Raw genomic sequence first — 18,364 nt, 5'->3', positions numbered from 1 at the left:
AACGTAAATTTAAAACAGTACAGATTAAAATGTATGTTCTGACATTGAACAAATTAGCAATAGAAATAAGAAACATTTGACAGTAAAATTGTTTCTTCAAGCTCGAATGTTATGAGCGGGTCTTGATCCTATATTTGCACTTTCTAATTGAATTAGATAGGAAATTAGCATTTATTGTAATTTGATGAGTTATATTTTGGGATCTTTGATTACTGGTTATTTATTGTCCAGTCATGAGATCTTTTCTGTTATTGAGGGTCACTGGACTGTAACTATAATACTTAAAATAACTGTTTGGTGTCCTGCAGCGAAGCAGCACTTGAATGGGATAAGGCCACACAAAAACATAATGTAATACTGAGTTTTATGATGCAGTATAGAAAATAAAAGTTGAGATGGAATGATGAATTGACATGAAATTTAGGTAAGAACATAAGTGCACAGTTTTGGGAGCTATTGGGAGGATGTCAAAGCAAGAATGAGAGTACAGTGTATAGTAATTAGGATGCTACCTAATATAAGGTTGCACATTCTCCATAAAAGGATAACCTGATGGTCATCACTTTCAGCACTCTTAGTTTAATGATCGTCATGGGGGGGTCAAAATTGGACAGAAAAAAATAAAGCCTAATTTGAAAGGACATTGAGGAAATGGAGATGATTTGGTGAAGATTCGTTAGGATACTATAGTGGTATAAGGAAATTACATTAAGAAGAAAGACTTGGGCAATGTATGTTCCTTTCATTGGAACAGAGAACCTTCACAGGTGATTGATGGAGGTATTTAAAATTGAGGAACTTGGACAAAGTGCCTGGAAACATTGTATTTCTAGCTGTTGAAGAATCTAGAACAAGAGAGCATAGATATATGATTAAATGCAAGAGATTTAAGGAAGAATTTTTTTTATGGAGGCTTTTTAAAGTTGTGGAATGTACTGACAGTAGGTGATTGAAACAGAGAGCATCTCAACATTTAAGAATTGCTTAAATAGCTGTTTGAAGGAAAGGGGAAATAAAGAGGGATAGGAACAGAACAGGATATATAGGATTAGATGTTCCTGCTTACATGAAGGATGTAAAATAAACTGTCTAACCTACTTTAAATGATTTGGAGGAAAATGTAACTGGTTTGATTAGTAAGTTTGCGGACGACACAAAGGTTGGTGGATTTGCGGATAGTGATGAGGACTATCAGAGGATACAGCAGGATATAGATCGATTGGAGACTTTGGTGGAGAGATGGCAGATGGAGTTTAATCCGGACAAATGTGAGGTAATGCATTTTGGAAGGTCTAATACAGATAGGAAATATACAGGAAATGGCAGAACCCTTAAGAGTATTGATAAGCAGAAGGATCTGGGTGTACAGGTACACAGGTCATTGAAAGTGGCAACGCAGGTGGGGAAGGTAGTCAAGAAGGCATACGGCATGCTTGCCTTCATCGGCGGGGCATTGAGTTTAAAAATTGGCAAGTCATGTTGCAGCTTTATAGAACCTTAGTTAGGCCGCACTTGGAATATAGTGTTCAATTCTGGTCGCCACTCTACAAGAAGGATGTGGAGGCTTTGGAGAGGGTACAGAAAAGATTTACCAGGATTGTTGCTTGGTGTGGAGGGCATTAGCTATGAGGGGAGATTGGAGAAACTTGGTTCGTTCTCACTGGAACGACGGAGGTTGAGGGGTGACCTGATAGAAGTCTACAAAATTATAAGGGACATGGACGGAGTGGATAGTCAGAAGCTTTTTCCCCAGGGTAGAAGAGTCAATTACTCGGGGGCATAAGTTTAAGGTGCGAGGGGCAAGGTTTAAAGGAGATGTACGAGGCAGATTTTTTACCCAGAGGGTGGTGGGTGCCTGGAACCCGTTGCCGGGGGAGGTAGTGGAAGCAGATATGATAGTGACTTTAAAGGGGCATCTTGACAAATACATGAATAGGATGGGAATGGAGGGATATGGTCCCCGAAAGGGTAGGGGGGTTTTAGTTAAGTCGGGCAACATGGTCGGTGCAGGCTTGGAGGGCCGAAGGGCCTGTTCCTATGCTGTAATTTTCTTTGTTCTTTGTTCTTTAATAACAGTTGGTAACTATATATTATGTACATCTTCCCTTTTTGTCTAGCTGAGTTCCACTGTTACCTGTCTGATCATAGCCGCTAAACCACTGACCACCCAACTTGCCTCCTGGCTCCCATGTTAGCTGACTGTTATCAGTTTGGTTCCTTTCTTCAAATCTGCCATGAGCCTTTGACTCCTCCGTCATCACAAACTACTGCCCTCACTCCAACATCCCCTTGCTCTTCAAATTCCTTAAGCATGCTATTGCCTGCAAAATACGAACAGATCTTTCCTATTTGAATCCCAACAATCAAGTTTCTGCCCCTGCCACAGTACTAAAACAGCTATAATAAAGCTGCAAATGACATCCTATTGGAGTGTGACAAGGTCGGACGATACCATCGTTGTCTTTTTTAATCTGCCTGCAGCCTTTGACACAGTTGATCACACCAGCTTTATCCCAATGTCTCTTTATCATCACCCACGCTTGGGTGGGATGGAACTTGTCTGGTGTCATCATTCTTATCTATCTGATTGTAACCAGAAAATTGTCAAAAATGGCTTCTCTTCCCATTTCCCAAGGCTCTTGCCATGGCCCCTCCTATTTCTCATCTACAGGCTGCCCTCAACACATATCTGAAAGCACGTCAGTTTCTACCTACACAGACCACACTTACCTTTAGTTCACCATCACCTCTCGTGTCATACTTAGTTTTGTGTCTCTATGAAGTGCCTTGGGACTTTAGGGGTGCTACATAAATACAAGTTATTGTTGCTGGATTTCTACCAATGGTTGCTACTCATGCACCATTATTTTGGGTGGCCCCAAAGATTCATCCTTGGTCTCCTCCACTCATCTACTTTGTTCCTCTCAACAACAACCATCTGGGGACATAACATAAGTGGAGGAAGCAGGAGTAGGCTATTCAGCCCTTTGAGCCTGCTTTACCATTCAAGAAGATTGTGGCTGGTCTACTTCAACTCAACTTTCCAGTACTATTCCCATATCTCTTTCTACCCAAATATCGATCAACATCTGTCTTGAATATACTCTGAATGAACACCCACAACTCTCTGGGGTAGAGAATTCCAGAAATTGACAAACCTTTGAAAATATTTCCACCTCAGTTCAAAATGGCCAACCACTTATTCATAGACTGTGACCCTTCTGTGTTATAATTTCGCACAGTAAGAAGTCTCTCAACACCAGGTTAAAGTCCAACAGGTTTATTTGGTAGCAAACGCCACTAGCTTTCGGAGTGCTGCTCCTTCGTCAGGTGAGTGATCTCCCACTCACCTGACGAAGGAGCAGCGCTCCGAAAGCTAGTGGCGTTTGCTACCAAATAAACCTGTTGGACTTTAACCTGGTGTTGTGAGACTTCTTACTGTGTTTACCCCAGTTCAACGCCGGCATCTCCACATTATAATTTCGCAGCCAGAGTAACCACTTCTCAAAATCTACCTGTCAAGTTCCTTTGAAGTTTATGTTTCAATTAGGTCACACCTCATTCTTCCAAACTCCAGGGATATAGGCTGGATCTACTCCATTTCTTGTCATAGAACAATCCCCAGCCTGTGCTCCACCTGCATTTCCTACCAGTGGCTATTATGGCTTCAACCTCGACTCCATGAATTGCTTGTCTAAAACCCTCTGACTTTCCAACTTCTCCTTTTAAGGCCCTCATTAGAAACCACATCTTTGATCCAGCTTTAGGTCAGACCTCTTAATATCTGTTTCTACAGCTTTTATTCTCCTCGCTGCTCTGAATTTCTACATTAAAGGGACTATATGTGCAATCATATACATTAATATTTTACCGTTTTCTTAATTGAAAATATTAAAGTGCAAGTAAAAATAGAAAGTATTATCTGTATAGTTCTTGAACTAACTAAATTGTGTAACAAAAATTTTATCAAAAATGTACTGCAATCGGAATATTGGTCATTATTGGTTTATAATAAAAATTGATGTTATAAATGTTATCAACATGCAGGTAACTTTGGAGATCGATACTTTGGCACCGATGCACCATCTGATTGGTATGAGAGTGATGAGGGCATGGACTACTGAGTGCTGTTCTGAATAACTGAGGGACCCAAGATAAATTTGCATGAAAGCAAAAGCATTGCATCTGCTGTATGGGAACATATTTTGACTGTATTTAAGCGCAAACTGAACATTCCTTTTCTGACATCAAATTGTCAATTAAGCTTTATTTTGAATATTTTGAACTTTGCCATGAATTTAGACAATATGTTATAAAATGGGACTTTTTTATGTTCGATCAAAATTCACATTTGGAATGCCCACTTTTGCAAAATATATCTGATATTTTCACAGGTTTATCTTCAGTTATATTTACGTCTTTAGGTATAGAGGCTTCACTTGGAATCTCCTTCAGAGAGGCACTCCTCATAATGGTGGAACATCATCCCTCTACCCCAAGATGTTGACTATTCCTAACGTGACCTTTTACTGGTCTAGCTCCATTATGAAAATAATATAAGAAAAGAGTTCCCTACCTTTTGTTAAGAAAAGAGATTGGAACTAATCATTTAATATTTTTTGAATTAATTACACAAATCATATACATCAGTTAGCCTCTGTAATAAAGAAAGCACTTTAGCAGCTGACCTTCCTGCTTAATTTAACCATTTTCAATTTTACATTTTAAAAGGTCTGCTATTGTGAATGGGAACTATTTATTACGACTATGGTAGTTTTAAAAATATACAATTCCCACAGCGCTTGTGGTCAAAGGATAAACCATATATCATCAGGTGTAATTGGTTTTCCTCTTCATGATTACATTAAGACACAAATCAATTTTGAAGTTGTCAACAAATGGAAACGTACAAATACTGGAAGACTCACTAAGGAGCTTGATTCTTCAAAACTATACACCGCATTGTTAAACTGTTAAGGAAATAACTTGCATTTATATTTTGACATTCACATCCTTGGGACATGCCAAAGTTAGTTACAGCTAGTAAAGTACTTTTAATGTGCAGCCACTGTTATTCTGTAACTAACTTGCATACTTAACATATTAGTTAAATTTTGCAGAATCAGACTTCTAATCACTTTTAACGATCTAATTTTGATTAAAGAAAATTTAGTTCTCGTATTCTTTGGAAATAGATATAAATCTGTCAAGACTCAGCTGCACTTGAAAATAAATGGGGCCTGAAGTGTTGTGCACTATAATTTATTATTGCTTAACTGGATGTTCATGTGAACTAATACAACTTGTACACCTGAATTTAGTCAATTTTATGGAGAGTATTTGGTATTAACTGTTTAACAGTTAAAATTTAAAATATTATTGAAGTATTGGAATGCTATTGTTTAAATTAAGTATGTATGTTACGACCCAAAAGGTAGCAATAGCTTTAGTTTTGATTGGCAGATGGAGGAAGAGACCATTTGTTAAAATTACTAACTGAAAATGCTAAATTCCCAGTAACTTATGTCTTGAGTTTTTTAAACCTGGAAATGTTCAAATATCGCAAGTCGTGTAATGCACATGATATGCATAAACATGCAACCTATGCTGTTTTAACTGTACATTCCTTGATATGATAAAATTTATATTACAATTGTGCAACGTATTGAATGAATAATGGATGTTACTCATTTTCATTCCCATTGGGAGACCTTCACAACACAGATGGATGATCATAACATTATATTAAGATAACCTCTGATATTAAGGCTTGCACTGACTCTTGTAACTATAACAAAGTCTGTACAACATTATACTTTTAAGATCCTGGGAACAATTCTGGTTCTACAATGGAAAGACTAAATGACGAGATTGTGACGGATTACTTGCTGATTTTGACAAAAAGCATTTTTAAATTAACATGATGCAGAATTTTACCTGAGGTTCTTGGAACTGATGAGTTCATAGAACTATGTATCTTTTAAATACATTAATATATTACTTTCTGATAAAGCATGGTTATGAATGTAACAAAATTACTTTCTGGGCAAATGATGGGCCGAATTCTCCAACCTTGCCCCCGACTGGCATTCCCCGGTCCCGCTGTAACAAATGGAGATTTGGCTGAGCACCAAGTTCTCTGTTCTTACTGGCAGTGGGGTGTGAACAGCCGGAGAATTCTGGCCTCCATTATTTTGTTGTTTCGCGCATTGTGTTCTTGCAATTTTTCCCACTGAATTGTATTACAAAGAACTCCTAGCATATTTTTAAAAAAGAAAGTCATCCCATTAAGTTTTTTTTTCTTTCATCCCTTGCATTCTTTCTCACTAAGTTGAGACGTGTTGCTTTTGTAATTGTTGGTCACGTTTTTACTGCAATACCGAGAAAAGCAACCCATAATGACACCTGATAACCACTTTATATGTAGCATTTGTGGCTAGGGTTACCAACTGTGATTAAATACATTCTGAAAGTTTCATCACATGACTTGCCCCCACACTCCAGCCATTAATCAGCCAACACATCCATCCTTGTGACATGTTGCCTTCCTGTGACAATTTGGAAAGCAAGAAGACTCATTACCCAATTGGATGATGTTTGACTGTCACCAAACAGCCTATTACCCCATTTTAAACATTTTTGTATCTGGTAAAGAGAAACGTTCAAAGAAAAAAAGACAAAAAATGCAATCTTATTTAGTGTTCCGATGATTTTTCTCCCAAGATTGCACACATTTCTTGAGACTTCAGGTTAACCTGAAAGGTTGGCAACCCTACTGGTGGCAGAACCTGGCTCACATGGATTGGTCTATTCGGCCATTAGCGGATGTGCACTATATAAAGCTATCCCATCCCCAATGGAGTATTTTGCTGCATGCTGTGCAGATGGTAGACTGTCACCGATAATACTGCAATACAAGGGAAAGTTTCCAATGTTGTATCTGTTTTTGACCTGGAACTGTTTTCTATGTGATACAAGTTCCAGTGCAATAATTTATTCTAAGTTTTATACCAAAAGGTATAAAATATCTGAGGCAAGAAAACCTTCGCTCTGAGCAATTATCGTAGCAAATTAGTTTGTGTAGTCAGCCCTAGGATTGTTGCTACATCTTTTCCCATGCAGGATGGTAATGAAGGATCACAAAGAAGACTACTAAGAAAATTTGATCTCGTAAAACCATGTGCATTAACTGCATATTCCTGCAATTGACCGTTGCGTGGAATATCACTGGTGCGGCAATAAACATTTATTGCAGATGCTGTAACTATCTTGCACCTAACTCAGATTCCCCAATGGTTGTATGTACCATTAAATTATTTTACAGGTTTCATTGCAAATTTTGATTGCTTAATCATACTTTTTTCAGTTTATTTTAGTCATGGACAACTTTTTTTGTCATTCTGCAGTGGTTGAGGAAGAGAGTTGTGATTTGCAATGTCTTTGGATGTTTGCGTAATTTTCCTGCATTTGTGGAATAAGTATATTGCTTCTAAATTTTGGGAATCAAAAGTGGCTAAATTGTGAATTTGAATGCAACATTCAACATTGAAGTTTTCAGATTGCTTTTTTTAAAATTTCCCTTTGGGCAGCTTAACTTTGTGACTGAAAGGATTTGCAGTAAAAGTTTTAGATCAACTATTTTGAGAAATCTAGAAATTAGGCAGTGGGTATCAAAATGAGAGTTCCTTTTTTTCCCAAATATCATTCAGAAGGAAAAGGGCAATAGAATATACCAGATATGCAAAACTAAACTGAAGTAACATACCCACATGTTTCCTTCCAAATACTAACTCCAGAAAATGATAGGTTGAAATGAATTTTCCCAAGAACAATGCATCCATTGGCTAAGATTGCCCAAGAAGGTTGTGACTGGGTTATGCTGCAATGTTAACTAATCACACTCCAGTACCAGCCGTTAGACCATTTTAGCTCTAAACTGTTGAGTCAGGCCTGGTTCAAGGTGGTGGGTATAGTCTATATCTTCTCCAAGTCTAATAACAGCAGATGGAGGGGGAGAAATCGGGCAAGGCAATCACAAAGCAGTTTATATGTAGCACTACCCATCTCTCTCACCAGATTTAACAATTCAAGGCAACAATTGTCAATTAAAATGAACTATTTTTGCTGATCTTCTGTTACTTGATACTGTTTTCTTTTTGTCTTTGTTCTTTACATTCTCCTTAGCCGACTCCAACATTCTTATTTATGAGGAAAGGTTAAGTAGTTTGGCCTGTTCTTACTGGAGTTTAGAAGAATTAGAGGTGACGTTATTGAGGTGTATAGGATGCCAACTGGCAGGGTAGATGCTGAGAGGATGTTTCCTCTTGAGTGGTTCGTACTGCTGTTTCACAGTGCCAGGGTCACAGGTTCAGTTCTGTCCTTGAGTGACTGTGGAGTTTGCACATTCTCCTTGTGTCTGCATGGTTTTTCTTCCGGGTGCTCCGATTTCCTCCCACAGTCCAAAGATGTGCAGGTTATGTGGATTGGCCAGGGTAAATTGCCCCTTAGTGTCCCAAGATGTGTATTACTCAGAGAGTGGTTGGTCTTTACTCAGAGAGTGGTTGGGGTGTGGAATGGACTGCCTGCAGTGATAGTGGAGTCAGACACTTTAGGAACATTTAAGCGGTTATTGGATAGGCATATAGAGCACACCAGGATGATGGGGAGTGGGATAGCTTGATCTTGGTTTCAGATAAACCTCGGCACAACATCATGGGCCGAAGGGCCTGCTCTGTGCTGTACTGTTCTATGTTCTATGTGTAGGTTAAATAGATTAGCCATGGTAGATATGTAGGGTTACAGGGATAAGGTGGGGCGAGGGCCTGGGTAAGATACTCTATCAGAGAGTCAGTGCAGACTGAATGGGTCGAATGGCTTTCTTCTGCACTGTTGGGGTTCAATGATTCTATTATGAAAAGGTTAGTGACACCTTTAATGTGGCCAATGAACCAGTGGTGTTCTGAGAGCATGGCTGGGATTCTGAAAGATTGCATGGAAGCTTGAATGCACGTGGCAATCCAGGGCAGAGCAAAACTGGAAGGAGAGGTTGAAACCATGGAGATGGATGCTTTGTGAAGACATCCAAGAAAAAGTGGTGTCTGGGAGAAGATTCCAAGGCATGTTCTTCTGGAGTGGAAAATGGAAGCACTCATGGGAAAGTCAGAGGTCCAGTGAGCCGAGTTGACTCTGTGACAAGCATCTGGGAGGAATTGATGCAGCATCCATAGAAATTGTTTTGAGTGGCATCTGCCACTTGGTTTCAGAGTGTGATATATCTGACCATAGATGGCCTATTGGTTTACATGTGTACTTATTGTGAGCATTAGAGTATAAGATAGTAACTTGTGTGATTCCTACAAATTTCTGTATATCTGTAAAGGTATAGCTGGGGTGAAGGAGTAGTACTTTAGAGTTCAATTTTTCTTATTTAATGTTTTATTCTTTTGTTAAAAATATTTCGGCAGTCCCGTAACTCTGTTCAGTAGCTGTCTCCCATGAATCCAAACAAAAAATAAAAGTTGGGATCTGACTTGTCCAGTAGTAACACCAGCAGGGATCAAAAGCAGTTCCACGTCAGGATAGTGTGTGGCTTGGGGTTGTGTTCCCATGAATCTGCTGCCCTTAACCTTCCTGATGGTTGAGGTCGCGGGTGTGGAAGATGCTGTCCAAGGAGGCTTAGTGACTTGCTGTAGTGCAATTTACTCTGGCCAATCCACATAACCTGGTTTGGTACACATTGATAACACAATGGTGGAGGGAATGAATGTTTAAATTAGTGGATGGGGAGGTGCCAATCAAGCAGGCTGGTTTGTCCTACAGTTCCACAATTCATTCTTTCACAGAATGGGAGCGTTGCTGGCTATGCCAGCATGTGTTGCCCATCTTTAATTGCCCTTTAGAAGATGGTAGTGGACCACCACCTTGAACCATTGCAGTCTATTTAGTGTAGGTACACCCATGTTGCTGTACGGAAGGGGGTTCCAGAAATTTGACCGAGTGACAGTAAAGGAAAGGCAATATAGTTCCAAATCAGGATGGTTTGTGACTTGGAGGGGAACTTGCAGCTGGTGGTGTTCCCATGCATCTGCTGTCCTTGTCCTTCTAGTTTGTAGAGATCACAGGTTTGGATGGTGAGGTGCTGCAGTGCATCTTTTAGATGGTACACATTTCTGCCAGTGTGTCGGTGGTGGATAGGGTGCCAATCGTGGGCTGCTTTGTTCTGGATGGTGTTGAGCTTCTTGAGTAATGTTGGAGCCCCAGATACTCAAGCAAGTAGAGAGCATTCTATCATACTCCTGACACACAGGGCAAGAGTTACTCTCTGCAGAATTCCCAGCCTCTGACCTACTCTTGCACTCTACAGTAATTATATGATTAGTGCAGTTCAGTTTCTGGTCAATGGTAATCCCCAGGATGTTCATGGTGGGGGATTCAGCAATGATATTTCTATTCAATGTCATGGGGAGATGGTTAGCTTCTCTCTCGTTAGAGATTGTCATTGCCTGGCACCTGTATGGTATGAATGTTACTTACCAATTGATCCAAACCTAAATATTGTCCAGTTCTGGCTGCAGATGGACAGTTTTTAGGTATCTGAGGAATTGTGAATGGTATGGAACATTGTGCAATCGTCAACAAATATCCCCACTGCTGACCTTCTAATGGAGAAAAGATTATTGATGAAGCAGCTGAAGATGTTTGGGCCACTAACCTGAGAAACTCCTGCAGCTGAAATGTTTGCCTTCCAACCATCACAGCCATCTTCCATTGTGCTAGGTATGATTCCAACTAGTAGAGAATTCCACCTCCCCCCCCCCCCCCCCCCCCCACTCAGTTCCCACTGACTTCAATTTTGCTAGAGCTCCTTGATGCTATGCTCTGTCAAATGTTGCCTTGATGTCGAGCAGTCAGTTTCTCCTCACTTGAGGTGAATAATGATCATCTAGACAAGCAAGGGGGATAGAATATAAAAGCAGAGATGTCTTGCTGCATCTGTACAGGGCATTGGTGAGGCCGCAGCTGGAATACTGTCTGCAGTATTGGTCCCCTTATTTGCGGAAGGATATATTGGCCTTGGAGGGAGTGCAAAGAAGGTTCACCAGGTTGATACCAGAGATGAGGGGTGTTGATTATGAGGAGAGACTGAGCAGATTGGGTTTGTATTTGTTGGAATTTAGAAGGCTGAGGGGGGATCTTATAGAGACCTATAAGATAATGAAGGGGCTGGATAGGGTAGAGGTGGAGAGATTCTTTCCACTTAGAAAGGAAGCTAGAACTAGAGAACACAGCCTCAAAATAAAGGGGGGTCAGTTTAGGACAGAGTTGAGGAGGAACTTCTTCTCTCAGAGGGTGGTGAATCTCTGGAATTCTCTGCCCACTGAAGTGGTGGAGGCTACCTCGTTGAATATGTTTAAATCATGGATAGATGGATTCCTGATCAGTAAGGGAATTGGGGGTTATAGGGATCAGGCGGGTAAGTGGAACTGATCCACTTCAGATCAGCCATGATCTTATTGAATGGCGGGGCAGGCTCGAGGGGCTAGATGGCCTACTCCTCCTATTTCTTATGTTCTTAAGATCCAGGGCTGCCAACATTGGACATTTTCCTAGATGTTTCATCATATGATCTTACCCGATACAGTATGCCTTTTTCCCCATTTTCAGTATTTTTAAGATGAATAAAGAAAATGAATATGACATATTTTCAATGCGGTATAATTATTTTTCTCCAACCATGCTCAGGAGATTGATTGTTGGAGATTACGCAATAATTGTAAAGTTGGCCACCCTTATAAGATTTTGGAACATAACCATAGAATGCTTACAGCACAGAAGGCCATTTAGCCAATCATGTCTGTGCCACCTCTTGGCAACAGCAGCTTGCCTTGTTCCATTGGCCCTGTAGCCCTACCAATTTTTCTTTTAAGGTAAGGGTATCGAATTCTCTTGAATGTCTTGATTGAATCTGTTTCCACCAAACCCTTGGTGCATTCCAGATCCTAACTACTCAATACTTAATAGTTTTTCCACATGCATTGTTACTTCTTTTGCCAGCATCTTAAATCCATGTTCTCTGGTTTTGGATGCTTTCTCCAATGGAAACGGTTTCTCCCAAAGCCTTCATAACTTTAAACATCTCTATCAAATCTTTAATCTCCAACAGCAGACACAGCTTCTCTAATCTATCCACATAACGCAAGTTCCTCATTCCTGCAGGGACCATACTTGCGAATCTTTTCTGCAGTCCACGCTGTTTATATGGTTAGTCCAGTTCAGTTTCTGGTCAATGGTAATCCCCAGGATGTTGGTGGGGGATTCAGCAATGATATTTCTATTCAATGTCATGGGGAGATGGTTAGATTCTCTCTCTCGTTAGAGAGTGTCATTGTCTGGCACCTGTATGGTGTGAATGTTACTTGCCAGTTCCAGCTGCAGATGAACAGTTTTTAGGTTTTGAGGAGTTGTGTATTTGAGGAGTTATTTCACATCTTTTGTGAAGTGCAGTGCCCAGGACTGGAAACAGTACTGAAGCCAAACCTGTGTTTTATCCGGGTTTTAACATAACTTCCTTGCTTTTGTACTCTATGCAAGTTTATAGAGCAATAATGGTGTTGGTCTTTTTAAGATTGGTGAAATTAATAGTACTGCAAAGATTTACAACGATGTTACTTGGTGTAAGGTAGTAGAAATATGAGGAAAAATTTTAAAAATTGGGACTGTTTTTGTCACGACAGATTAATGGTGTTTTAACAGAGAGATGTGTAAAACCTGGGGTGGCACTGTGGTTAGCACTGCTGCCTCACAGTGCCAGGGACACAGGTTTGATTCCTGGCTTGGGTCACTGCGAAGTCTGCATGTTCACCCCTTGTCTGCGTGGGTTTTCTCCGGGTGCTCCGGTTTCCTCCCACAGTCCGAAAGATCTGCTGGTGAGGTGCATTGGCCAGGCTAAATTCTACCTCCGGTGTACCCAAACAGGCACCGGAGTGTGGCGACTAGGGGATTTTCACAGTAACTTCATTGCAGTGTTAATGTAAGCCTACTTGTGACAATGATAAATAAACTTTAAAACTTTAACTTGATGGATGGCATAAAGCAGAAACTGAGTTGTTTCCAGTAGCGCCCTCTGCCTCCAAAGCAAGGACGTAAATACAGGATTTGGGATAGAGGGCAGGGGAAACCTGTAACTAACACAGAAGGAGCCACTGGAATGTGCTCCCAGATTATTGTGCAGCGGGTTGAGTGATAAAAGGGAATTGGGTTTGCCACGCGTTAGGACTGCTGCTGCCTTAGAGGACAGAATGTAGAATCGGAGCAATCTGGGTGGGATTTGGCAGGCAGCTGTTTTAACAATATTTCAGTGATTTCTATTTCATGTTGTGGAACAAACTCTCATTCAATGAGATTGCACTGAGTAGCTGCTGGTCACATGGCACCAGCGGAAGTGACGTGCAGACGGTTGCGACATCAGTTGTTACAGGAGATTCCAGGCCAGGTTTGTAGTATTTTTGGAGTTTCTGTTCTAATAGTTATTTGCACTGCAGCCTTTCTGTGGGCTTGGGATGGTTGAAACCAATCCCCAGGAATACTGGTCAATGTATTTGCACTATTATGCATTTTTTAACAAGAGTCTCAGTGACGATTGAGTGTGTTATAAAAGCTGGAATGATCCGTTACGAGAAAACTTTGTCATCCCAGCCACCCTCCCCCTCTGCTTTAAAGTGAAGCATGTGAGATTTCACTGTTTAAACATGCAGCACAATAAAACTAGCCATTCGCTCCAACCAGCCCGCATTGAGAGACTTGCTTTTGTTTTTAAAAAGTCACATTTTTCTGACTCGTTGTCATGATGTTTCAGATGTTTGTAATTTGTAAAATAAAATGCTGGGAATGTTCAGGTTATTGCAAGAGATTTGAGTTAACGTTTCAGGTCGATGACTTTACCAGGCCAAAAGGTGTGTCGGTCGGGTGAAAGACCAGAGAGGTTGAATGACATAAAAGTGTCTTCCAGGACCAACGAAAATGTGACGGGGCAAGAAAAGAAATAAATTATGTTGCTAGAGCAGGCATATTGCGGAAAAGGGGGCAAAAAGCAAAGAAAATAACAAAATGAAACAAATGGTCTGAAATTATTAAACTCAATGGTGAGCGTGGAAAGCTGTAAAATGCCTAATTGAAAGATGTTCCTCAATCTTGCGTTGAATTTCACTGAGAGAGTGCAGGAGACCGAATGGAAGAAATGTCAGCATGAGAGTAAGGTTGAGAATCAAAATTACAGGCTTTTTTCAGTTCGTGTTTGGTGTTATTTCTTGATGTGAATCAACCATTCATTTAGATTGACGTTGTAGTTTGGCCCAGTTTTAATTTTGCTCATTGTTTTTTTTTCTGTTGTTTGAAACTACCTACAGACACATCAGGATTTTAAAAAATATTTTGTGTAATGGTCAGAATAAGAACTTCATGGAATGTTTCTTATGCCAACTTAGCGTGACAGGTAGAAATAGCATACAAGTTGCAAGCCCATATTACTGCCAGTTTGAGTAATTAACCCTACTTACGCATGTTTCTAAACTGCAGTTAAATGAAAAAAGGATATCATTCGTCCCTAATGTCAGTGCCAACGCACAAAACACTTACGCCATTCACAGATGCTAAATGTTTTCAGCATTTCATTTTTATTTCAGATTTCCAGCCTCTGCAGTATTTTGCTTTTTGTTTTAATGTAGAGAACTTGTAGCTAAGCTCATTTTCAGTAATGCTTTTGTACCATGCGAAGATGTAAGAAATATTTAAAACAAAATCTATCACTTCTTAACCTCTGACATATTTACATTGTTATTGTTTAAAGTTTATGTCACGAGTAGGCTTACATTAACACTGCAATGAAGTTACTGTGGAAAATCGCTTTGTCGCCACACTCCAGCGCCTATTTGGGTAAACTGAGGGAGAATTTAGCATAGCCAATGCACCTAACCAGCACGTCTTTTGGACTGTGGGAGGCACTCGGAGGAAACCCACACAGACATGGGGAGAACATGCAGACTCTGCATCGACAGTGACCCCAGCTGGGAATCGAACCCGAGTCGCTGGTGCTGTGAGGTAGTAGTGCTAACCTCTGTTCCATCATGCTCAGAACAATACTATATTCACACAGGCACCACAACCTGGACTGTTTAAAGAGGGTCCTTTGCAGAAGAGACGTTAATTTAAAAAAAAATTAAAAGTGGATTCCTATTTGAATTTTGTTGCAGAAATTGACAGCAATTTGAGTATAGTCTTTTTGTACAGCTGTTGTAATTCGGTATTTTAGGAAGAAATTTCCTTCAACTATTGTAAACATGATGTTGACAAATATCCTGTGGGTCATTTTTCTTTACAGATTTGAAAGAATGGCAATGCCATGGCGAGTCTACCAGATGATGATGAGTAAACATCCCTGGAAAATCCAAATACTGACTGCCGGTAAGGAATTTTGGTTAATACTTCTGTGATTTCAGTTGCATCAGAATTTCAATTGTCCCACACACCAGAGCAGATTGTGTGATCACCCAATCGGAGCAGTTTGGCATTTTAAGGATACAAGTAATGATTGGTGAAATCAGTATTTGCGCAGATGTAAAACAACAGATGGAGTTAAAGCCTTAATAGAAATGGTTAAAGTGTTTGTAGATCTCCTCTGGTATTTCATTGGTCAAGACTTCAATGTTTATTCCAAGCAGGGTTAGAATTTACGTAAAGGGGGAGCAGTGTTGAAGGATGGGGGAAGGAGGAAAGATGAAGTGAAACAGGAGGAATGTGTATGGGATTGGTGGTTGAGGTCAGGTAGCAGGTAATGGAAGAAGTAACAAGGAAACTACCTCAGTGAGCAATGCTTGGGCCCCAAATGTTAAATTCTTCCTGGTCAGGGTGGAGATGGAGGGTAGTGATTTAAATATTCCCTTTCCCAAATGCAATATTCTTTTTAATGAGAGGCTGTGGTAAGCTATAATTTTCCAGCAATAAGCATACAGCAATCTCATTGTGAGATGAGTGAGGGAATTTGAGAGGGACAGGGTATTGAAGTGGTCTGCTGGCTCTCGCCCTTAGGGTGCTCAATTATTTTATCTGTGGAGAGCTGTAAGTTTCCTCCACTGTATTTAATAATGTTGCCTTGGTAAAGCCTATCTCAGGAATTTATTTTCATATCAGTGTGTTGTGTGGGGGGATGGTTGGGGAGGGTACGAGGGGTCTTCTTTCTGTCAGTACTATCAGATTGCGGCCTGTAGTTCATCGCTTCACCGCAAAGATTCCCTGGTATGCCTTGGCATTGATGTAACAGTGATATTCAGTCAATTATATCCAATAGTTTCTCGGAAAGAAAGCTTTAACAGTTACACACTCCATAACTCAAAACAGAACTTCCAGTGTGGGTTCTTTGATGGAGACCAACCTTGTATGAATGTGGGTGGAGTTGGGAAATACACATTTGGTTTTGCTAGAATGTTCTGCCAGGGTTCCTCATGGGGAGAGGGCGTCTGCTCTGAGAATTATCAGGCTGCTGCAGAGTCACCTGATAGCAAATGTGTGGAGGTTTGGGTTATTTCACTTAAACTGAATTGTAGTGTTTGGCAGGATATATTAGCTGCTAGTTTTCTACCTAATATTGTCATGAAACTTTTACAGTGGAATTTGTCCATTCACAATGCCATCTACAGGCGTAAATGATAATTGTTGACGTCTCAATTTTTTGTTGCTTGTATTGATATATGGAACCTTGCAACCTGTTCAGCATATTTAATATAGTTTAATGCAACTAATGTTTGGTATTTTCTTGTGCCATGCTTTTTAAAGTTAAGGTAGTATGGTACTATGTGAAATTATGCAATAGAGGTATATTTCATACTTAATCCATGGAACTAGGTATCAATTACTTAATTAATTTTTAATGATTGACGTATTTTCTAAACTGATTTTCATTTGATTCCAAATTATTTTCTGTTCCGCTGATTGTCAGAAACAATTATCTCCCTTTTTAAAGAAAGGAAACCTTCATTCGGGACCCAATTCTTGGGTCCAGAAAAGAACCAATAATTTTTATGCACAGAAATGTCAATGTTTGTCATTTTTGCCCTAACAAAATTGACAAAAATGCTGTTTGTTTTCCTGAATGTTGTCCTAACTTGTGCTAGTTGTTTATGTTGGATTGGGTACTTGTGGCAGTGTTGTGTGCTGGTGGCTTACCTGTGTTTTGTGCCATTACAACAAAACAAACTTTAACTCCATTTAAATACTTGTGAGCATTTCCATTGCATCCTGTCATGAATAGGTAGGTATGTGTCAAAATGACACCATGTGTACCAAAATACTGAATAAACCACTTCTACTGTACTTTGAAGGGGTTGTTCAAATATTGCAGTGTTTATATTTTCCTGACCCGTCAAATTGCTGTACTTCTGCCAATCTGTGTCCAAAGGTTGGTTGCTTGGAACCAGTATCCACTGACTTTGCATTGGTATCTATAAGTGAAAAGTTTGAGGCATTAAGTTGTTTGTAAAAGGAATTTTGTAGTAATTTTATATTGTTTGCCTGCTGCCATCTGCAGGAAATAAATCATTGACACGTGTGTCAGAACAAGGGTGCATCGGAGGACAAGGGTGCTTTTGAAGTGAGCAATGTTTTAGAAAAGGAGTGGAGAGTTGTGGAGTCTTTACACTACGTATTTTTTGTGCATTTTAAGTGGATGCTCATGGTGCCCCCGCATATAGAGATCAGCAGAAAGCAAGAAAGACTCCTGAAATGTTAAAATGGACCTGGCACCGAGTGAATTTATTTGCTCTGCGCTTATCAGGCCAGCCAGTCAGCCTTGCTGATAGTAATAGTATTTTGCCCAGCAACAAAAATCATCAACAGTATCACCAACCACATCACATCATCTGAGAATGATAACACTCTTAATGACCAAGTTATGCTTCAATTTTCACAGAGTTTTGGATGACCAACAGTGGTCATTTTATTTCCTTTGTTGCGGAGAAACCCATGTTTATGTTTTCAGAATTGAATTTTAAGAAAATAGGGAGATGGGTATTTAAACAACACAATCGTCTGTGGCAAGAAGTAGCAGCAATGCAATGAAATTGCCTGCTGCACAAAGTTTGTTTCTGGTAGAGTAAAAATAAATTACATCTTCTATTTCTTCCCATTTCACGTACAGCCTGTCTCTTGCATGTTGTTCCTCATGTAACAGGATAATCATTTATTGATTCAAAGTATTTAAATAAAACAGGAATTTATAATTAAGCCATTGGAAGCTACTGGAGTTCTCTGCTGCAGATACAATGAACATTGATATTTATCACATGCTAGTTGTTAATAAAATACTGAGTTTAGA

General features: G+C 39.9%; 2 protein-coding genes across 3 annotated transcripts in view; both read left to right on the top strand.

Moving 5' to 3' along the window:
* The window catches only part of LOC144493672 (uridine-cytidine kinase-like 1), an 83,421-nt gene extending 77,756 nt beyond the window's left edge, over positions 1-5,665 (top strand). For both annotated transcript variants that reach the window (XM_078212967.1, XM_078212968.1), the window contains exon 15: positions 4,048-5,665. In XM_078212967.1, coding sequence (XP_078069093.1) covers positions 4,048-4,124 — 77 coding nt within the window. In that variant the 3' untranslated portion in view covers positions 4,125-5,665. The remainder of the gene's footprint in view (positions 1-4,047) is intronic.
* Positions 5,666-13,423: 7,758 nt separating this feature from the next.
* mpv17 (mitochondrial inner membrane protein MPV17) overlaps positions 13,424-18,364 on the top strand; it is a 58,500-nt gene continuing 53,559 nt past the window's right edge. Inside the window, exons 1-2 of the mRNA XM_078212965.1 lie at positions 13,424-13,492; positions 15,377-15,459. Of these exons, the coding sequence (XP_078069091.1) occupies positions 15,387-15,459 (73 nt within the window). The 5' untranslated portion in view covers positions 13,424-13,492; positions 15,377-15,386. The remainder of the gene's footprint in view (positions 13,493-15,376; positions 15,460-18,364) is intronic.

This window comes from Mustelus asterias, chromosome 5 (assembly GCF_964213995.1).
Source record: "Mustelus asterias chromosome 5, sMusAst1.hap1.1, whole genome shotgun sequence".
Lineage (NCBI taxonomy): Eukaryota > Metazoa > Chordata > Chondrichthyes > Carcharhiniformes > Triakidae > Mustelus > Mustelus asterias.
The sequence above is the reverse complement of the archived record's forward strand: the minus strand, read 5'-3'. Positions and strand labels throughout refer to the sequence as shown.